The sequence below is a fragment of the Lethenteron reissneri genome, chromosome 23 (assembly GCF_015708825.2).
Source record: "Lethenteron reissneri isolate LAM-NWPU_2019-01 chromosome 23, ASM1570882v1, whole genome shotgun sequence".
In the NCBI taxonomy this organism is placed as follows: Eukaryota; Metazoa; Chordata; class Hyperoartia; order Petromyzontiformes; family Petromyzontidae; genus Lethenteron; species Lethenteron reissneri.
In genome coordinates, this window is record NC_083801.1 from 1,034,647 (window position 1) to 1,056,680 (window position 22,034).

At 45.0% G+C, this 22,034-nt stretch overlaps 2 protein-coding genes across 2 annotated transcripts in view; one reads left to right on the forward strand and one right to left on the reverse strand.

Annotated features, from left to right (window-relative positions):
- The window catches only part of LOC133345815 (E3 ubiquitin-protein ligase rnf213-alpha-like), a 131,570-nt gene extending 122,069 nt beyond the window's left edge, over positions 1–9,501 (forward strand). Inside the window, 9 exon segments of the mRNA XM_061556815.1 lie at positions 7–145; positions 1,611–1,694; positions 1,812–1,989; positions 3,368–3,560; positions 4,451–4,528; positions 5,558–5,755; positions 6,587–6,676; positions 7,398–7,576; positions 8,148–9,501. Of these exon segments, the coding sequence (XP_061412799.1) occupies positions 7–145; positions 1,611–1,694; positions 1,812–1,989; positions 3,368–3,560; positions 4,451–4,528; positions 5,558–5,755; positions 6,587–6,676; positions 7,398–7,576; positions 8,148–8,316 (1,308 nt within the window). The 3' untranslated portion in view covers positions 8,317–9,501.
- Positions 9,502–11,579: 2,078 nt separating this feature from the next.
- On the reverse strand, positions 11,580–21,671 carry ERCC1 (ERCC excision repair 1, endonuclease non-catalytic subunit). The gene is made up of 10 exons (XM_061556816.1): positions 21,452–21,671; positions 20,079–20,343; positions 18,471–18,667; positions 17,528–17,631; positions 16,468–16,567; positions 15,524–15,600; positions 13,915–14,014; positions 13,246–13,317; positions 12,745–12,813; positions 11,580–12,373 (listed from the first exon to the last, which is right to left on the reverse strand). The coding sequence occupies exons 1-10, from the start codon at positions 21,515–21,517 to the stop codon at positions 12,305–12,307; spliced, it is 1,119 nt and encodes a 372-aa protein (XP_061412800.1). The 5' UTR covers positions 21,518–21,671; the 3' UTR covers positions 11,580–12,304.
- Positions 21,672–22,034: the final 363 nt, after the last annotated feature.

The following is a 22,034-nucleotide window of genomic DNA, read 5'->3' on the forward strand; positions in this document are numbered from 1 at the left end:
GTGCAGGAGCAGAAGCTCAAGTTGTTGCGATTCCTCCCTGAGCTGCTGCAGCTGCAGCAGAAGCTCATCTCTTACTTCCGACACCGACCCAGTCTCAACTACACCACACTTTCTGTCGTCAGCTTCCTCGAAAGATTCAACGATGGTAATAATGGAAACATGGAAAATATAAATGTGAATTTCAGAGTGGATGAATAGTGTATCATTTTCATCTTGGAGTGAGCTATGCTTCTTCTTGCTCCTTCCCTGTGGTGGCCTGGTCTCCCGAGTCTAAGAAGCCATAAGTCAAAGTGTCTGTTTGCCTCTGGAGCTTTATTAATGTATGTACATGTACAGCCCTTTGTTAGTCCACTGCTGGATTAGGGCTTAATCACACTTAAAACTGGCCAGTATGGGTTGGTGGTGGCTGGAAGAATAGCATAGATGTACGGTACAACAATGGATTTTGCTGCATTGCTCTCTGCTGGCCACAATGTAGCCCCACAGCAGCCTATAACACCTGTTCTATGCAAGGTGGACACCCATCTAAGCCCTATTATTCAGGTTCAACCTTGGTTAACTTCCACAATCTGATGAGTTTGGTTGCATTCCAGATGATCTAGTCCTATGCAATATTTGTTTTAAGTACAGTAAACCCTTGCTATGCGCGAGTTCTGGATTTATGAGTTTTGCATACCTCACGTTTAGTAACGTCAGTTATTGAATTAACAATCACATTGCTTATTCTGCAATATGCTTATTAATGTTATTGTCAGGAAGCCCTCAGAGTCTGGAGAGTTGGGGGAGATGGATAGAGTCACAGGGGGTTCACATGCATGGGTCGCTGTGTGATGGTCAGTGTATCATCATCATCAGCAGCAATTGTCTGTACACTGCTGGATGAAGGCCTCCCAGGCCATCGCCGTACCTCACGGTCCAGAGATGCTATAATCCATCTCACTCCTGCATGTAAACTGATCTCTTGGCTCCATCTCCACGGTGGTTGCACTTCAGCACGTGGTTTTTCCTTTGCCTGCCATTCGCTGTCATTGCGTCTAGCAATGTCTACCTTGAAGTCGATTTGCTCTTCTTAATTGTCAATACGACGTGTGTCTCGTGTTTGTTCCATTATATATGTGTGTTGAATGAACTCACTCAGCTCAATATGTATAGTGTGACAACGTTACAGCACTTTAGTGCTGTAGCCACAGGTACACACAGGAATGAAATGTTTCATAACGTCTTTTTAAAATATATTGGGTATTTTGAGCTGTATTCTGGGCATAGACTGAAGAGAGTGCTGCAAACTAGCGTCTTACCACAAGTGCTAGGTTGCATGCAAAATTACTGTCACAAACTTCTGCCAAGAGGCTGTAGCCTCTTCCCTTTTATTTTTACAAATAAATTATTGGTGCCCCAGCCTACATTGCCTCTGTATGAGGGCAGAGTTTGTGGTCAGCGTTGGCTGCTGCTATCTGTATAAATGGTTGTGTGGTGAGCAGAGGGGGGGTATGGGTGATAAAAAATTAACACCAAGTGGGAAACAATATGCTTTGCGGTAACCAGACCCGTCTCGTACACCTGTAGCTCGGTGTAGCATAATCGGAGTGATGCTGTTGTTTTTGTGTCAGAACGGGAGCGGCAGGCGTTGAGTGCACAGATCGACACGTTTTGGAGATTATGGAACTCGGTTCAGCTTCTCATGAAGGAATCTGGTGAATCCCTAACCTGTACACATCACTGTAGAATTAAAATAACTCCTCATCAGTTCTGCATTCAAAGAATCACATATGAACAACTTGATAGCAGCTTGATGCCCCTGTTTGCTGCAGGATCCATTTTGCCCGAGGCACTGGCTACCGCAATCGCCGGTGCTGCTGCCCCCATGAGCCTCCTGCTTCCCCAGGAACACGGCCTAGGGTTGTGTGCCCGCACAGTCAGCAGGATACTCATCGGGCTGCACAATGACCTTGTGGAGATGGTGCAGCGCTTCTCCGGCCACCGAGTGAGGTAATCGGTGCATGGAGATGTGGGGTGTCCATTGCTTGTCGTTAAAAACAGCAAACTCGAACTCACCGCAAAGCAATGATGACAGACAAAATAAACAGCATTCTCTACTCTTAATTCACACAAAATAGACATTGTTGAGAAGCCTTATCCAATGCACACTTTAGCCGATTCCTGCCTTGTGGTCCAAGATAACACTTGGAATGGTCTACGGAACTGTTGCCAGAACTACGATTCTTTTTCTCTCACAAAAAAAACCATTCCTTCATAAAAAGTAGTTCGGAGATGGTCACTGCATCGCGCGCTTTCAGATGCGCTTCTGCGGCCATCTGGAGCACTGGAGCTATGGACTTTTTAATCTAGATAGATAACTAATTTCTTTACAACTGCTTTTTGTGTTTAGTTTGTTGTCCTTCCCTCGCACCTCTGATTAGCCTGGTTGGCTGTGTGGAGTGAAAGAAGTTCAACATACATGCAGAAGTTTTAACTTAGAAATATGTTGTCTGTTTATGAGCGGTTGACAGTGGCCCATGGATTTAGAAAGTTTGGGAAGCACTGCTTTAGTCGAAATTAATTCATTTGGTGCAACACTGGAAGGACAAAAACTAATATCAACGCTTAGTGTTTGGTAGCAGAGGCCTCTTCTACATACTGGCGTACCACTTGGTGATTAAGAAATATGGTTACCATCTTCACACAGACTACTGTTCGACTCATTAGGCCAGGGTGTGTTATGTTTTATATGTGGAACTTAGCTCTGCAGACCCCTCTCACGATTCTGCACGCTTATCTGTCAAAGCGCTTATCTAACCTCTCTTTAAACTGGCCTTTACTCTAGTTCTGGCCGCTTACGCTGGCTCTGTTTATTTCCTTTTCCGGTGCTAACACTGCTAGTGCAGTACAGGCAGTGTGTTGAAAGTGCAAGGAGTCCTATTTATTGCGGCCAGTTCAGCCATGCCTATTGTTGATAAATCCCTCTTCAGGAAAGAAAGAAATGATGATACGCTGTGGCAGCATGAAAATCTTTGGTTACGGTGACCTCATGACCCTTTTCTTGATCACGAATACCTATTAGAGGCAATGTGTGCAGGCATATACCATTACTTTGAAGCCAGAGGGTAGAGGATCATTGCGTCATTCCTATTTAATGTATTTGCAAGGTCATATCTGCAGGACAATGAGGTGAAGTTTGACGTGAGTATTTTGGGGTATGCTGGTGTATTCCCAAGTAAAATGTTCATGAAGGAGTTAGTCAAACATCTCAGTCCAGGACCCTTTTGTTACCTGGTGCTCGGTGAGGATTTCCTGGAGAAGCAACGAGCTCTTACGTTGTTGCTATGGCTGTCCCCGCCATCCCGTCGCCTGAACCCTCTACACGCAGGTGCGTGGGGCCAGCAGAGGTGACGGCGGTGGACGCTCTGAGCGTGGACGTCGAGCGGGACGTGCTGCCCCTGGCTCTGTCCACTTGCGAGTACTGGCTGGAAGGGGGGCGCCCCACAGTGTGCGACTACGCGTTCCCTCTGCTGGAGCGACGCCTGGTGGACCGATTCCTCCTGGGGAAACCACGCATAAAGGTGGGGCTGGGGCACGGGGCTTGGATTTGGCAGCAGCGTGGTGGTGGCACAGTGGTGACACTCGTGCCTCACACAAGATGTCCTACTCAGGCGCCTTTCTATGTGGAGATTAGTCTGTTCTCCCCTGGTTTGGAATTGGGTTTCCTTTGGGTTCTCTGGTTTCCTCCCACAGCCTCTCTTCTTCATTGCCCATTCCCTTCCTCTTCCCTCCCTTCACCTCTCCATTCCATCCCGTCCCTTCCCTGCCCTTTCATGGCCCCTATGTGCCCTCTGTTCCTCGGTCCTTGCATGTCTCTGCCATCTAAATCACTCTATTTTTATACTGGACAAATATCCCCATACTGGAATATTACCTGAAAATTACTCTATTTGGATTACAAACAGCAACTTCCCCCCCTTCTGTAAAAACTTGGCAGGACCATCCTGAAAAAGAATGTTAAGACTCTGGCTTTCTTGGGTAAACAAGTGTAGTAACAATGTTGTTCCGTGTCAGGATACACCTTGCTGCACGCAGGGAGTTATGGCCCCTCAATCAGGGGCCATTCATGGATAAATAAATGCCATGGGTGATGCATTACATATCGCAGTGAAATCTTCGTGCATTTTGTTTACAAATGCTCCTGTGTTTGTCTCAATAATATTAGTAATTGAGTAAATTTGCATAGCTTTGTGATAACTGATGAGAGTGAATGTGCAATATATGTACCATACAGACAAAGTTTAAGTAGATCAAATTCACCTGTGCTAAATTATAGACATTGGAATGATTTGTCTTGCAGAAAAGGTCTTCTGACCATCGGAACCATGTCCATGTCAATTTTATATATTGCATCGAATTAATTCCGTTTAAAAGTGACTGCACACCTGCTAATTGTTGTGTGTCTCTACAGGATATCCCTTCTTTTTCTGACAAACAAAATTACAACATCTTGACGGTGTTGATAACCCTACAGAAGAAGATCGCACAGGTTCACAAGCCATTTATTGCATGCACATATAACATTATCACCTGTGTTACAATGATATCATTTGTTGCTCAATTTGTGAAATGCTGGGCCTTTTCACATTGGCAAGATTGTAATTCAGTGTTTTAAACAATTGCATTTAATGTCAATTTCCACAATTTCTTAAGCTATACAGTGAGGCTGTCCTGCTCAAATATATGTTATGCTGCTCTATTTCATATAGGATTTAAAATGAGGTATTTGAGTAGTTAATTGAAGTGCAACATGTCCATGTTGCCAAACATCTTTTCTTCTTCTTAAATATTGTGCGTAAGTTCTATAAAAAAAAGTGCTCTGAAAAAGTGTAAAATTTAAACAAATGTACATTTGACAACCCTCAAATATTCTTAAATCCATTTCCATATTCATTTTAGTGCTCATAACTAGGATGGGCCAAATTAAGTGAAAAACTAAAAGACAGCAATAGGATTGTTGCATATTCATTGGGAGACCAATGAAATTGTCGATTCTCTGTATTTCATAACCTGGTTTTCATCATAGGTGGCTGCCTAGATTCAAACTCAGGACCTCAGCTGGCTTATTGCTCTCGTGCTAACCTCCGATTAGCCCCCCTCACCTCCAATTATCACGGTTGGCTACATATGGCGCCAAATAAGTTGAACATACATGTATATAACATAACTCCTTTAAGCGCCTCTTATTCTGTTGCTCCCATGCATATATTTTGTGCTAGAACAGAAGTATATCTAATACCAAGTATAACACATATGTTGAACTTCTTTCGCACCATACATAGCCAACCGTGCTAATCGGAGGTACAGAGGTGGTGTTGGGTAGTGGTGGGTTAACGACACATTGATATTTATGCAATCAAACATAAAAACCTTTTACTATGAATCTAAGTGCAAAATTGTATGTGTGTCAATTTTGTAAAAGACCATGGCCTTCCGAGTTGAGTTACCGATAGAGAGAGGGACGGTGTCCCCTCCTCCTTGCTGCTGCTGTTGACTCCCGTGGCCACTCTCTCATCAGGAGCCACTGTCGGTCGCCACCCAGCGCCGCGTGATGGACATGCTGCGGGTGGTGAGCGATGTCTCCGAAGTCATCTTCACGCTCACGGTCGCCGTGGAGTTCCTGGCGGCCGTAGGAGGCGATGGAGAGCAACCCCTGGCGGATTACGTGGTGTCTGCGCTGCACATGGACTACGCCGGAGGGAATGCCGGCACGCAGGTGCCAACACACACTGCGCTTGCATGGCCAGTTTGTAGCTGGGGTTCTCAACTCGGGCGCTGTAAATACCTTATGGTTACAGATGTCATTATTATATGGGCTCCACGTAAATCTTACACAACACTCGTCGCTACTAGAGCTGCCACGGTGTCATTCTTTCCTCCGCCACACTGCAGCCTGTGTGCACCTAGCAGTGTCAATTGGCTCACCGTAGTTGATCGGCAGATCACATTATGTTGGGGTTAAGTGTGGGTACGCCCACATCTGCAGACATGTGGAAGAGTAGACCAAATACCGTCTAGAGTTTGCATAAGTGGAGGCTCGTCCGCCGGCAGTGGCGTGAGTGGTGGCGGTGAGTGGTGGGGTGAGTGGTGGGGTGAGTGGTGGGGTGAGCGGTGGGTGGTGGGGTGAGTGGTGGGGTGAGCGGTGGGTGGTGGGGTGAGTGGTGGGTGGTGGGGTGAGCAGTGGTGTTAACGAGCAGTTGCAAGGCTGCATCTTTCCCTGTTACCTTGACCACACTGTTCACAACTGCTTTTTTATATTTTTTTCACAAATGTACCTCTACAAATAAAATTGATTATGGTTTAATATAAGAGCATTTGTACAAATGATTTTGTACATCTTAAATTTAAGTTGTATCTCCTTACCTAAGCAAGCATTAGGCAATGCTCATATTGGTTCGTCCTGAGTAAGAACTGACTACAATCCGAGTGGGATGGTGGGCTGCTGAGTTGACTATCATCCGGGTGAACTGCTCGCACAAGTGTGTTGTGGGTGAGTGTGTACGAATGCATCCGAGTTTATGAAAAGTGTGCGTGCATTTGTCTGTAGGTTCTACAGTTATGTCGCATCAAGCAGAGCATTTCCCTTTGGAAGCTGCTCACTGCCTGGAGAGCAGAGCTTCTGCTAGAGCTGAAACAGGTAAATTCGTGCAAAAACAGTTCTGACACTTTCTACAAATGATGACAAATTCATCAGACAGAAATGTACATGCCAAGTACTATTTTTGCCAAGCATTTGAAGACAAAGAAAGAGGCATTTGATTCAGTGGACATTATTGCGTTTGTAGAAGCACAGTGATGACATCACATTACTCTATTGAACACTAAAAACAGGAAGACTTCTTCACTATTCCGGCAATCTGACAATGCTGGTTGTTGTAATCACCAGTGAAACGTCATTAACTCAAATTATAAATGCTGTGGGTTTGCTCTCCAGCACACTGGTGTGCTTAAGTAATAACTAATTGGCACGTTTTGTTCACGTGACAAACCTTACTAGATTTGAAGCTTTCGTGACTGCAAGGATTCATACTCTTAGTTCTTTTGGTAAAGTCACGTAGGTAAAAAATGAAATTAATAAAAAAAAAATCTCCTTTGCCTCATATACAGGTCATGGATTCGATCCCGACCGTTACCTATATATTTCTCTGGTTCCTCAGGTTTTTCCCTCCACATTTATAATCAATGTGCGTTTAGTTTATTTGGCTACTTTAAATTATCACGTGATAAGCCACTTTGTTGATATATGTGGCTAGGTCGCTTCTGAAAAAGAGCTATATGGCTCAGTGGGCTTTACCTGATAGAACAAAATACTGTAGTCTAAAAAAATATTTTATGTTGCTCCCCGCTTCCCCCGGCAGGAGCCAGTGCTGCTCATGCTCGACAGGTTCCAGAAAGATCTGAACGACGAGCAGCAAGAGGCGCTGGAGCAGAGGCTCTCGGGCGGCCGCCTGGACGGGCTCATCCTGGAGCTGCACGCGTTCGTGCTGCTGGAGCTGCGGCCCAAGCAGCACAGCAACATCTACAATCACACATGGAGGTGAGCCCCGCACGTACACGCGCGTGGAGGTGAGCACCGCACCTACACGCGTATGACGCAGCACGAGCCGGCCCCGAACAGACCCCCGGACTGTCACTATCACGCTCAGTCACGCCACCACAAAGTTCCTCTGATTAGCCTGAACAGGAGGCATCCGCACCACCAAGATGTAATTCGGCTGTGTCGCCGATAGAGCTCCCATGCGATCACAGTGTAGCACTGGGTGATCCTGAAACAATGCACTGATCTCCCGATGCAACTCCCAAGACACCCAGCGACCTACATGTCAACAATCACCTCAGCATCTTTAGCTGACAGTGAAGCCATTTTGTATAGTATTGTTTATACTTGGGAACACTGTTTTCTCCTCTTAGCCAGAAACATTCCCTTAAGTACCTTCGTATATCACGAGTCAATATCATCTTTGTTTTCCACACAATCCCACTGCAGCATAACATTCGCTCTTCCTTTTCACCTGCCATCTGATATCTTCTCGTTGTACAGCATCTTGACTCCAAATTATATTGAGACGTTTCTGTTGGCTTGTGTGTGTCCCCGATGTTGCGTGCAGCCTCGCGGACACGCTCAGGGCACACCTGGAGAGGCAGGGCGAGCGGGATGAGGTGGTGGGCAGCGTGTGTCGCCCGCTGCCTGACGATGTCACACTGGGCCAGGTGCTTGCAGTGTGGAAGGCGGCGGTGGAGTGCCGCCGTCGCACCACACAGCACAGGCTGGTCTGAGTGACTTGGCCATACACTGGACTGTTCCAGTTGGGATCCTTACCCTGAACACCATCAGCTAACAGCCCCTCCCAACAGCACTTGCTTTGCCACGCCCTCTCGATCACGAGCTCCACCCACACTGAGTGGCCATCTAGCTCTTCCGTTATCCCTGCCCACTCCTCCAACCCTGCTCATTTCTCAGGTAGCGCTGCCCTTGTATTATGAGTCAAGGATGAATACTTATGTTAAACTGAGATAAAATCCTGACTTTAACTAAAGCTTTGGGGAAAAGGGAAAAAAACAGCCTTTATAATAATGGGCCAAACCAGGATGATGTCTATTTCACGACATTCTGTCCATCAGAGTGTTATGTTATGAGCTTCGCAGACCCTGCAACACGCAACTATACCCACCTAACCACGGCAAGGTATAGACCACCCACCATATACCACAACCATGTAACTATCGCCATCCACCACGTGTATATATCATTAAAATATTGATAGTTTACTTTTAGTATTGTTGCAATGACATCCCTGAAAGAGGGTTCTTATTACTGAGTAAACACATGTAACCATAATAATTCCATAGTTTAAGGTCAAGGGAGCAAAGTGAATGAATGTTGACATCCAGTTTACATTGTGCCTTTTACAATTTCCACTGGGATTCAAGTGTTTACAAACTACGAAGCTAATGTCTTACACGGTGTATTTCACCATACTGTAATAATGTTAAACCATAATTAAGGTGTTTTGGTAAGATCGCGTAAGTATGTGTCGTAACTATCCACCACCCACCACAGCCAGTAAGGTTTTAAATGTTGTGGATTTACTCTCCACGCACCAGTAATTGGCACGCTTTGTTTATGTGACAAACCTTATTGGCTGTGTCGGGTGGTGGAGAGTTACAACACATTTATACTTATGCTTACGCGATCTAACCAAAAAACCTTTATTATGAATATTGGTCAGGAAAGTCTACATGTTAAATTTTTATGGCACTTGGGCCAGACAAATTCATTGCATAGTCTCCATATAAATGACTGCCATTGCTAGTTTTGATTGCTTATTTGTCTCCAATCCATACTTTTAATATTGCTATAGGTAAATGTATAAGTCGGGCGAATGTATAACAATCCCCAGGAGCTGTTGATTTTTTATGTGATCGAATATATAACCAAATAAAGTGAAATATTAAAATATTGCCAGTTGGATATATGCAGTAATGTTTTGTTCTGAAATATTTTAGTGGAAACATTACAGGAGATGTGAATATGATTATGGCAACGAGTGATTATTTGTAATCTTAAGAATACGCAATCTTAAATCTTTATAACCAAAAATGCACATCTTCACATTTAACCAGTAAACACGTTTATAAATTAAGAGGACATTCCCAGAAACTTAATTGCATTCCAGGATTGACTGCTTTAATGTGGTTTGTTGCTTCGATTAAAATATTTAAGACAAATTGGCTGAGAATTAATGGACTCTGGTATAGCATTCACCAGGGTTCAATTGGATGGGGGAGGATTTCCCCAACTGCTTCTTTAATCCCCAGGACTGCATTTTTCTGTTGTCACCCCCGATGGCAGTACATATATATATCCCACCTGGATAAAAGTGGAATTGCCAATGCCATGGTTGAGCCTCAGGGTCGAACCCACGACCTCCTGTGTACTTGGCGAGGGAGATAACATTTCGCCACCGCAGCACCCTAGCTGATGCTGTAGAGTTGGGGCTGGCTACGAGATGGCCAGATGGCAGCACAGCAGGGTATTTATTTTTCGATCTGTGCAGAGTTTTGAATATCAGCCGTCCTACAGGTTCAGAATCAGAATCTTTATTTAGGCTGGAGAAATCCAATGAGCTATGAAGCTCTATCACCGATGCCCAGGTTCTCCAGTTTCATCCCACAAGGCGGCAACCTCTCATGAATGTATTTGTTCAATTATCCCAATATAGCAGCAGGACCCTCCTGAAAGTGACGAGACTCGGTGAGGCTTGCCCATGTAAAATGCATTATTTGAGCACATACAAACACATGAACACAATATCGTATCTCAATTGTTATTTCAGTTATTTGTAAGTCTGGTATTAGATGAGGGCCTTCTCATGCCGTGTAAGTCATGGGGGAAAAGCCTTTCTATTTTATCCCCCCCATTTGAAATTGACCAAATCGCAGCCTTCATCAGCCCTATTGACCTTCTTTCAAGTTAACTTTTCCTAGTTGCATTTGTTTAAGCACATTCACCCAGGATCAGTTTCAACTTCATTAACTCAAACCTCAGAATGAGGCGATTGGGCACTGATGTTACAGGCAAATGCAGCCTCGCACGGTGCAGGGCTGTCACCTAGTTCTTGGGGATTATAGTAATGTTACGAGCAACGTAAGGTACTGTAGAAGACATACCGCTTTACGTGTTGGGTTAATGTTTACATATAAAAAATTCTGTTATCTAATCGTTTAATAAGATTTTAATCCATATGCCTCCACTCAGGGAATACCTTGCAGAGATGCTTGTGCTGGATGAGAGCCAGGTAAAACCAAGTCGAGCAGATAATGAAAGCTTGAAGAGTTTATATAACAAAAATATGAATAATCCCCGTTTCACGTGACGTTCACACGACGCGTTTTTGCTTTAACGCGGTTTTCCTTTTAGGTAACGTATTTCGCTGAACGCGCACCACGCCTACTATAACACGAGTCTAGCGCATGACGGATTACACGCCGAGTGCCAGGGTAACGCTACATTAACTACCTTGCCTCGTATACAGCAGGTAGTGGGTTCAATCCCGTCCCTGATGCCTGTATATTTGGAGTTTGCATTTTTTTCCTGTGGTCGCGTGGATTTTTCTTCGGGTCCTCTGGTTGTTCTCTCCACACTTAGAAACAAGCGTTGAGTATTCGGCTGCTATCAATTTCCACGTGATAAGCCACTTCGTTTAGCTATCATTTATCGCCAGGTCGCTTCTGAAAAATAGCTATATAATTCAGTGGGCCTTACCTGGTAAAATAAAAAAAAGTTTAGTTTTGATAATGCGGGTCTAGCATGTGACAGACTACTTTTATGAGCAACGTGGGTGTAGGCAGCGTTATTCAGTGATGCTGGGAGCTGGTACTGGAGTACTGTATTACTGATATGTGCATGCCATGTTACACGGCATGCCTTCCTCAGTCTTTGTTCCAGCATCTTTGTGCACGTCGCAACATCCATGGTCTATTGCCGTCACTCCCTTATCTTTCAACTCACCATCTCTCTCACTCGATATTTCAATAAATGACTGTCACACATAGCATATTTATAGAAATATAGAAATGCACATCACATGTAAAAAAACATGTAAACTGAAATAAAAACAATACAATTACAGGCTGGAACGGCACACACACACACCTTCACCGTTATTCCTAACGGGAAAATCACTCCCACCTAACGCAAATTCACTTTAATTGGCAATTTTCAGGAATGCAACAGGAAACCAAGCAAATGAAAAGGGGGCTGCTATACGTTATTTACAATGAGCATTACCATTAGACTATTTACTTCCATATATTGATATCTTCATGCTGGAGGGCCCCAACTACATCATTCCATTGATAGTAAAAATATATATTTGGCTTTAGACAGGGTCTCTATACAATTATGTCTTAAGATGCTTTTATAAATTTTACAATTTAAAACCCCGACTTGGATGTAACCTGAGAGAATGTATTTCATAGCTCATTGTACAAATACCTACGTTTCAAATGTACAAGTTTCACTTTGAATAAGCATGATTTGTTTATTATTCTTGACACATTGCATATAATTCACGAGGCATTATCACGGCAAATATACTGGAACTTATAAGAAACAACATACAAACCATATACACCCAACCCGCTTGCACAGAGCCCTTGTGGCTGACTGCTCACGAGTCTGGAGTAAACCACGCCATCATCTGCAGTCTTTCAGAGCTCCAGGATGCCCAACAGCCAAGGCTTCCTGCTCCATCTCCCGCATTCAAGACCCCTTTTTTGGCTTCTTGGCTTTGAGAAAGGGCTCATGAAACACACTGCTAAGACTCCGAGCCTGAATTTGCACAACGCGATAAAAAACACACACACGCATGCCGCTTGTCCAGTTTGCTTGTATTAATCCAATGCTCCTAAAAAAGTACTGCCAGAAGGCCGTGGCTGATTGGATGCATTAAAAAGACAATAATTGTTCTAAGTGCCAGGGTTAGATAACAGGAGGAGTATTGTCTGCTTATTTGTTTTGTTATTCATGAAATTGGCTGAAACAAAGTACATTACATTATACATTATAGTACACTTTACGAGGGACTCAAAATATATACGAGTCTTAGATCCATGAGCGACTGCTGAAGATAAACATTAATGATTTCTTGCGACATTCGTTATACATGACAATGTGAAGATCACCTACTCTGCCATCCTCACCTTGCGAGGTCCCAGTCCGGGACAGAGTGACAGATCCTCTTTCGATGCCTCCATGATGTTTGCCAGTGACTGGGAAAGATATTGAATAGCAAAAAAAATACGTGAGAAGATGCCATTGTCACATGATGGGAATAGCATTGTTGGAACATATATTTTTTATTTGTTTGTCCATATGTATCAATAATATAGTCCTTTGTCAATCCACTGCTTGATGATGACCTCTCTCCACACCGTGTTGGTCATGGGCTTGTTTGACCATACTTCGCAACTCTAGTTAATGCATGTGCAGTGTAGGTTTTTTATTTATATTATAAAGAGAAAATGTAGTTCATCTCTGATTTTGCTTTTCATTGAGGCCATCCCTCCATGCCATCACAGCTAGGAGGAGCTATTGCGTATTACATGTTTCTAACACGTACTATGCGTAATCACAATATTTTTTGTTCTAATTTTCAAAGAGCAACAACAGTGAATGACAAAATGCTGTGAAAATAATCTTACCCCAAAAGTGTTCAATAGGGTGATGACGTCTGTCTTATTCACGGACTTGATGGTGGTCAGGCAGTCGGTCATCTGCAGAGACGGGGCACGCCACAGCAATCGTGTCACTGCACTGTTGCAGTGGGGGATTTGGTGAAGGAAATCCCATTGCTAGGCTCCGATGCTGATCGTACCATTGGTGTTAGATGTGTGCTGAGATGAAGGTTCATACTACTAGTATACTTGTTTACCCAGGAAAGCCTCAGTCTCATGAAGTTTTCACAAGAGGGTCCTCCCTCCAAAGTTAATGTAATAGGTGACGATTGCAATGTACAGTATATTCCAATTGAGTAATTTGTGGGTAATTTAACAAATTTGACAATTCTGGCCCATTACGCCGGCACACAATGGCCTACCCCCTTTCGAATGACATCGCCATGGCAACTTTAACGTCCACTGCATTATCTTCCTTGCTTAACCCTAGCCCTAAGGACAGACGAGTCTTGTGTTTGGCCTCAGTCTGAAACGTGCAGAGCAACTTTCACCATATTCTCTCACCCCCAGCCGGTGTTTCTGACTGCAGAGGCGTCTTGCAGTGCTACTTTCACCGTGTGTGATCTTTACGGTCAATACACAGGCGGTAATCATCGCGCTGGTGTCACCGTCCGCGCAAGTGTTTGAGAGACGCACGCGAGACAAGTAGTCCTGCTCCACACGCTCCTTCAGCAGGTCGGCCGGCTTGTTCTCGTACGCCTTGTACGTCTCCAGGTAGCGGGCCACCTCCTCCGGGCTGTCGGCGTGCGTGCAGGGAAAGTATGAACAATGAAAACAAAAAGGTGTTGTTTTCTAACCTTAATTTATATTTGTACAGCGCCTTCACTCAAGGCGCTTGACAAAGCGTACAGAGCAGTGACACAGAATGGAATGATGTAGTTGACAGGGGTAGATTGAGGAATAAGTGACAGCGATAGAGGGTACTTAAGAATCACGAAAGGGTAGGGGAGGGATGGGAAAGTGGAAGGAAGAGGAAGGGAAATGGAGAAGAGGTGTGCTTTAAGAGAGGAATGGAAGGAGGTTAAGGAGGGGCTCTTGCTTAATGTACAAGGAAAGATTATTACGGTGGAGGATGCAAGTAGGGAGAAGGACTGAAAACGGGAGTGGGCACAGGGAGAGGGAGGGACAGAGAGACAGAGAAGATTGAAAATGAAGAGAACAAGAGGCGACACGGAGAAAATGGGGGCGAGAATACTCCTTGGAATATTTAACCCAAAAAATAAGCAACTCTTGCAGCTACACACAGAGGCTGTGTGTCCCGGGTTGTACAAGCTTGAACAGTCCATCATCAGCCACGGTCTATCCACTGTTGAATGAAGACTTCCCCAAACCCTCGCCATCTCTCGTGGTCCTGCGATGAGGTATTACATTTCTTTGTATAGAATAAATGTCTACTAATTTTGTTCCAACAACTGGCCTTGCTGCATGATGTCCAGTTATACATCTCGTTTTTCACACTGTGAAACTTTTAGTGATGACCAAAAAAAAATACTTTAACATCACATTTTGGAGCACTGGAGTGATGTCAGTGACTTTAAGTTTTTTTTATCTTTTCCCAGTTGTGTTCCCAGTGTTGCTGTTGGCATCATGTCTTGAGAAATATAATCTGATGGGGAAACCTCTGGAGCAGCACGCCCCATCTGGCAGAAAGGTCCGTCGAAGAGATTTTTCACAGGCCTTCAAGTCTTTTAATTGGATTTTTAAAATTTACAGAGTAGGAAGCTTACTTTCTCAACTGCTTGGGAATGCAAATCTATTTGTACATGAGTCAAAATTATGTTAAATTTTCCCGAGCTGGAATTCATCCAAATGGAAATATATGATGGGATTTTGTGCAGTCAACTCACTACCCTTGAGAAAGCAGTTTAACCATGGGCACCTTCCTGCATTAGAACCCGGAACCTCAGTAGTGCAAGCTTAGCTCTCTGACCTCTGAACCACCCAGCCACCTGTGCACTAGTTTCAGTAACATCACTGTGGTGATGACGGATTGTCTATTGTAAGCTTCAGGAACAAAACCGCCCTTTTAACAAACATTAACCGTGAATAAGAACAAAACCCTTACAAAGAAAACACACCATGAACTCAACATTAACAAGCTCCAAGCACTATATTGCATCCCTTCACATGTGTAAATGCAGAGGCATATGTGGGTATTGGCACAGCGGTTAGTGCACTGCCAAATGATCCTGGTTATCTGAATTCAATTCAAACGCTGCCAAGCTTCCTTTATTAAAGCTCTTACCTCCAGGCCAGAATGAGAGTGCACTCTGCCAGGATGCACATCTTGGCCAGCTCCTTGAGTGCGTGGTGTGGGTCCTTCTGCTCGCACCACACATGAAGCAGCCCCCTGATCAGCAGCAGCGACGCTCTCTCCAGCAAGGCGTATGGGGATGATTTCAAACACAAGCTCGACAATGCTCTACGGCCGCCTTATGCGAGCTCCTGTGGAGGGCTTCTCGGCACTTTACAACACAAAACCACTGATGTCCTTTTCTTGCCCCCCCCCCCCGCCAATGTGTGCAGATACTACCGACCCTATTGTATGTCTTTATTGGAGGAGGGTGGAGTCGACAATGTTTGGAAACCTATTGGATCAACTTAGTTGACGGACAAACAGAACGCCGAGCTTTTATAATAGATAAATCGTGACTGAGTAATGTCAAATCTAATGATCGTCGAGAAGATGTAAACGATGGACAACTGGTACATATTATTATCACCGAGTTACAAGACTCCGGTGCTCAAATGAAGCGAGGTGCTCAGCTTGCATATCGGGGCTATAGAGATTATCACACCACCGTGAGAGATACGACGGCTTGGGAAGGCCTTTATCCAGCAGTAGGTAGGTCATGACTGAAGATAATCAAATTACGATGTGCTTATCTGCTCGAAGCGCGGACATCGTAGATTCTAGGAAGCAACCTAGTAAACGTACTATGTTGGGGTAAAAATATTGGCGTGCATTTGGTACCGCTGACCCAACATTGGTCCAATGTTTCCGAGTTTACTGGGAATTTCCACCAATTTTCAGGTTATCCACATTTCCACACTGATAATTATAGGATGACATTGCTTTCAATTCTGGGTTATTCCTCTCGTGCATGCTCCTCGGTGGATTGCAGGCATGGGTTTGCGTGCTGCCATTGCACAGCGCTTCTGTTGCACGGCGCTGGTGCAGAATCTCACCACGTCGACCTGCACCAGAAGAACGCGGAGGTCGAACGCCTGACCCAGCTGCTTGAGGCGCTCGTGGACGTAGTTGGGGTTGAGGTTGTGATACCGCAGGCTGCGGGGGACACGCAGATGGTCACTGCCGGCGGCAACAGGAACTCGTGCGTTCGCTGGCACCTCTAGGCATTTGCAGCATGGAGCCACTTTGGTGGCAGCAGCGGATGCCACAGATCCAGCTGATCGGAAGTTTTAGCATCTTAATCAAGGGTGCTACTGAGGTTGAAAGTGGAGCGAATACCTGCGATATTTAGACCATGGAATCAAAATAGATTTGTGCATTTTTCTCATTTCCGTTTTAGTAATGGATGCTAATTTGTACATAAAGGTTTTGACCGTTGAAAATCATCCCTTAATCTTTTTCACCACCAATGTCTCTTAACTTGTGGCATGATCTCTAATCTCGCCACTGTGCGGCACTATGGTGGTGAGATGTTAACTACCTTGCCTGGTATGCAGAAGGTCGTGGGTTTGATCCCAACCTTGACGCCTGTATATTTTAAGTTTGCATGTTCTATCTCTCCGTGGTCGAGTGGATTTTTCTTCCGGTTCTCTGGTTTTTCCCTCCACATTTAGAAATATGCGTTTAGATTTGGCTGGTATAAATTTCCACATGATAAGCCGCCTTTGTTGAGCAATAATTTGTGGCCAGGTCGCTTCTAAAAAAGAGCTGTATATCTCAGTGGGCCTTAGTAAAATATTTTTTTACAGTTTAGTTTAATCCACGTGTTCCTCTTCCTCTGTAATAATGCAGCGGCAGCCAACGGAGAATAACACTTAAAATTATATTCACCACAGAGATGAGGGGATGAAATCAGCTCGCGTGCAGGGGCCAGATGGAGGATTGCTTTGCGAGAATGTGAGAGATAGCGGAAGCTTGCAGGCGCCTACATTCTGCAGTGGACTGATTGAGGCTCATGATTACGGGTACCCTTGCAACGCGAGCAAGAGCAAGGAAATGTTTCTACACCTGGCATTGGCGACTGATGGGAGCTCCTCCTTGGCCTGTGTGTCTCACCTGAGGAAGAGTGCGCAGGAGGTCTGCCCCATTACATAGTCTGGGACCACGTCCGCAATCTCCCAAGGCACGTTCCGCACAAACTTGAGCACGGGGTTCCCACGCTGCCAGTATCACCGCAACAGCAGCGGGATGCAGCACAATGTTACCTTGCATTAGAATCTCCTCTCTCACACGCCTCTTACTTCCCCATCATTTCAATTCCCCATGTCATAAGACGAATACACATTTCTTACACTACTGCTGAAGTAGTATAAGATACTGTATCACGGGAAATAACATTTTCAGATTAAGCCAGAAGTTAATGAAAAGAACACAAAGTTATATTTTTTATGAATTGAGATTTGAGTACCGTGGACGTTATAAATGTTTCACATTCATAGCTGGTGGTAGGTCCTTGCAATCCCAGTCACAAGGAATCTAAAGGAGTTTCCATATAGTAATAGGTTTTTACCCTTTCAACTGGTACAAAAACTGACACCTTTATACAAGGGATCATGTTTGCAATAACCACAACACAAGCAATCAAAATGCAAACAAAAAAAGAGTTTCCATATCTTCCATTAACCTTGTAAGGCATTTGTCCAATTCCCTAATGGACTGAACTGTTTCGTTGCCTTTAGGAAGCTGTGGGAGGAACATTTGGTGAACACACTGCCTGCCCCGCACTCACCAAAAACAAAGATTCCCCGTATAGCCTGAAAGACTGTAGGAGCAAGCGCTGTTAGTCAATACCAATGAAGGCTGGCAAGGCACATGAGGGGGTGGATGGCCAATTTCATGCCCGGCCACCTTAGTCTCACCAGTGGCGGTTTACATATCGTACCATAACCGGTTCAGATAATCGTCACTGGTGTTGGTGGCCGTGAACGGGAATCGAACTTGGGTCGCCGGGTTCGTAGCACGGCACGCTAATGACTTCACCACCACTCCCCGCAATCACCTGTCGGGGGTTCACCAGCAAGCTGTTGCTCTTGCCGGCCGCCTTGGGGGCCACAACGGCCATGACATCGACACCACCTGCAGCTCTACTTGCACCCGAAGCCTCACGTTTCCCCACAGCCTCTCGGCTTCTCACCACCTCGACGAGTGGACTGTCAGCAGCTTGGGCAGGCATGCTGGTCTCCTGGTCTGGGCACCCTGTGGGAGCAAGGTTAGTGCGCGTCATCGCGTGCACACAGGGCAGAGCGTATCAGAATGAGGGAGCCCACTCCCAATGTCCGTGTCACTGAGCTCAGCATACTTTACCTGTTTACACACAATAGCCACCCTAAATCAATTTCCATGTTTCTATAACTTAATTTTACTATGAATGGTTTCTAATAGTAAATTGTCCAAGTCATTGTTTGATACAGGACATTTATTTGGTTTAATATTGACAACCTATGTGTGCTTATATTTATTCTGCTGTAACTTGGTTCTTTTTACTTCAATTTTAATTGTTTTTGCTTCTATCTACTTTTGTTCATCATTGTACTTGGTTTTGTGTTCTTGCTTTGGTAATTTTGGTGACCCAGGTTACTCTTAAAAAGGAGACTATCCTAGTCTCTTGAGTTCCAACCTGTTTACACAAAAATAAACTTGCCTGGATTTCACCCTACAAGAAAAGAGATGGGATGAGTGAAATACTCTCAGGGGATTCACTCCATTTCTACTTATGCCAGCTCACGAGGTTATTGACAAGTGTCTCCTAGCCCATCAATCAGGTTACCTACAGAGGGTTACAAGGTGACTGCCTCATCATCGACAAACATCAGATAGCCCAATCATCCAAAAGACACAGAGGGTAATGACACCATCTTCTCAAGAGTGAACAAATATACTCCCGTCTAGCACAACAGCTCTTTGTTTAGAGTTATAAAGGTGTAAGCGCAAGGTCTAGCAGTGGATTGATCACAGCTGATATTAATCATCATTAAAAAAATTGGAATACCAAATAGCACTGATGTCGTTCATTCCAGCCAAGAATGAAAACTTGTGTTATAAGGATCGCAGCATGGTTCATTCTCTAACCACTGTGCCAAGACGCTCGCTAATACCCCAACCTGATGACACGGCCCAGCGGTTGGTAGCGCATTCGCCGCTCATTGTAGAAGTTCCTGGTTCCCAGGCTGCCCTGATTATTGCCGGTGTCATGGTACAGATTTTACAAATTTGAAATATTACCTGCAAGTTACTCAATTGGGATTACACACAATAGCATCGCCTCCTACTGTTAAACTACTGCAAACTACTTGAAACCCAGCAGCGCCTTCCTTCGTGACAGTCTTACGCGATACCAGGGGTCGGGCAACCAAAATAACAAGGAGCCATTTTTGTTCGAATTCGGTGAAAAACGCAAACTTTCAAGAGCCGCAATGCACGTGAATACTAGACGGTGGTCCTTAATAAATAAAATCACGAAGCAGTCCTTAAAGAACCACATGTGGCTTCGAAGTCGCAGGTTGCCGACCCCTGCACCATACGACTTACACGAATACCAAAACATACAAAATTATAACCACCATTAATAGAAACTGAACGATATAAATCCACAGGCTGATTACAGGACCTGTGGAGTCTGTTGCTGCGTCTCTGTCGAATGCCTTCGACGCTTCTGCTGGAGTGGCCTTGTCCGCACCCCCGGCCTGTGGGCCAGGTTCACTGGGCCCTGCGGGGTTGCTGCTAGCTGGCTCGGAGGGACCTGGCGGCTGCTTCTTGCTCTGCTCCATGACGTAGTCGGCATAGCCGCCCTTATGTGGCCCGGGTGGTGGCCTCTCCTCCACGCTATCTTTTTCAGCTGTCTTTGTGAGGCCAGATCTGAACAGAGGCCGAGGCTGCACAAGAAACAAGTAACGCTCAATCAAGGGAAAAATTTATCAAGCTTGACATCTGAATGTTTACGCATATCAGAACACAGATTATTCTAGATGTATAAATGTCTGCAACCATAGTGAGAACATTGTTCAACGGGCTCAAATGTAAAATAATATCAACAGATTATATGTACGCGTACCAACACAACTACATATCTATGGTAAGTTGAATTCCCAAATGTTAAGAATGTTCACACCGACACCAGTTCTGTTCATAATAGTCTAGTTGTTTTGGGTTAGATCGTGTAAATATATAAATGTGTCGTAAATATATAAATACATTTTAAATGGCGTGGCTTTGCTCTCCAACACACCGGTGTGCTGTACTGGTAACGAATTGGCATGTTCTGTTTACGTGACAAACCTTACTAATTGGCTGTGTCGGGTGGTGGCGGGTTTAACGACACATTTATATATTTACGCGATCTAACCCCAAACAACCTAAATTATGGATGACATTGGTCGCTAAAGCCTACTCCGTGTTACACCAGTTCTCAAGTCCAATGATAAGCAACTTCATTTGTCGCTTCTGAAAGAGCGCTATATAGCTCAGGAGGCCAAGCTTGGGTCAAATAAAATAAGTTAATGGTTTATTTTTTTTTACATTTATATTATTTTTTAATTTCCCTTCTACGTGACTTCATCGAAAGAACCAAGAATATAATTTTAATGATTTCGTTAACAGCTGAAGCTGCAAGGGAAAGGGAGCGTGACGGATGTGGGGAGCGGTGGCGCAGCGGTTAGCGCACTGCGCTGTGAACCCGGCGACCCAAGTTCGATTCCCGCTCACGGCCACCACCACCAACAGCGGCCAATGTGTTGACTCGGTCCTGACTCCCGAGCCTCCCCTAGGTCGACTCAGCCCCGAATGGAGACCCCGATTGCAGGAGAGTATAAACCACCGCCGCTCCACGTTGGCCACCACATGCGCTACTCGCTCACGTCAACTGAACCCCCCCCCACCCCCTAAAGGCCGCTGTGAGGGCTACAATTGGGGAGCTTCGCCTCGGCGTGAGACAGCGCCGACGATGCCCAGCGTGGCCACGTCCGTCAACACTGGGCACGTCACCTCAGACACCCGCCTCTCGTACACGTCCTCCACCCTCGGAATGTCGAACTTCTTCTTGGCGTCCATGTCGCTCACCTCCACCGCACACGCGGGAATCTAAACGTTGATTATAAACATTTATAAACAACAAAATTCATTCATTCGCAACACCGCCGCCGCCGCCACAGCGGAGTGCGTGCCGAGACGGTCTCAGCGGTGTCAGCTGGGGGACGCGACGGAAGCCCGCAGAGGCCAAGACCCGGGCGAGATACGAAATCGCGTTTTTTGATCGCGAGCGCCGCCACGCGGCCGCCGAGGATCGGACACGCGTTGGATGGCGTTGCCACCTGTTCGTGTTTGACCGGATTGATAAGCTCAGATTACTTAATAGTTGAGGATTTCGATTTATTTGAAGAGATTGGTGAAATTTGTCATTTTCATTACCGGTAACCGCATGTTCACAACATGTGAACACCATGGGACCTCCTTTGCCAGTACCAACATGAGAATAGTTTTTTTACCCTTTTTTCTGGCAACAAAAAAACACATTTTAGAAGAAATCATGTCTGCATTCACCACAGTACTTGTACATGTTGTGGCCTGG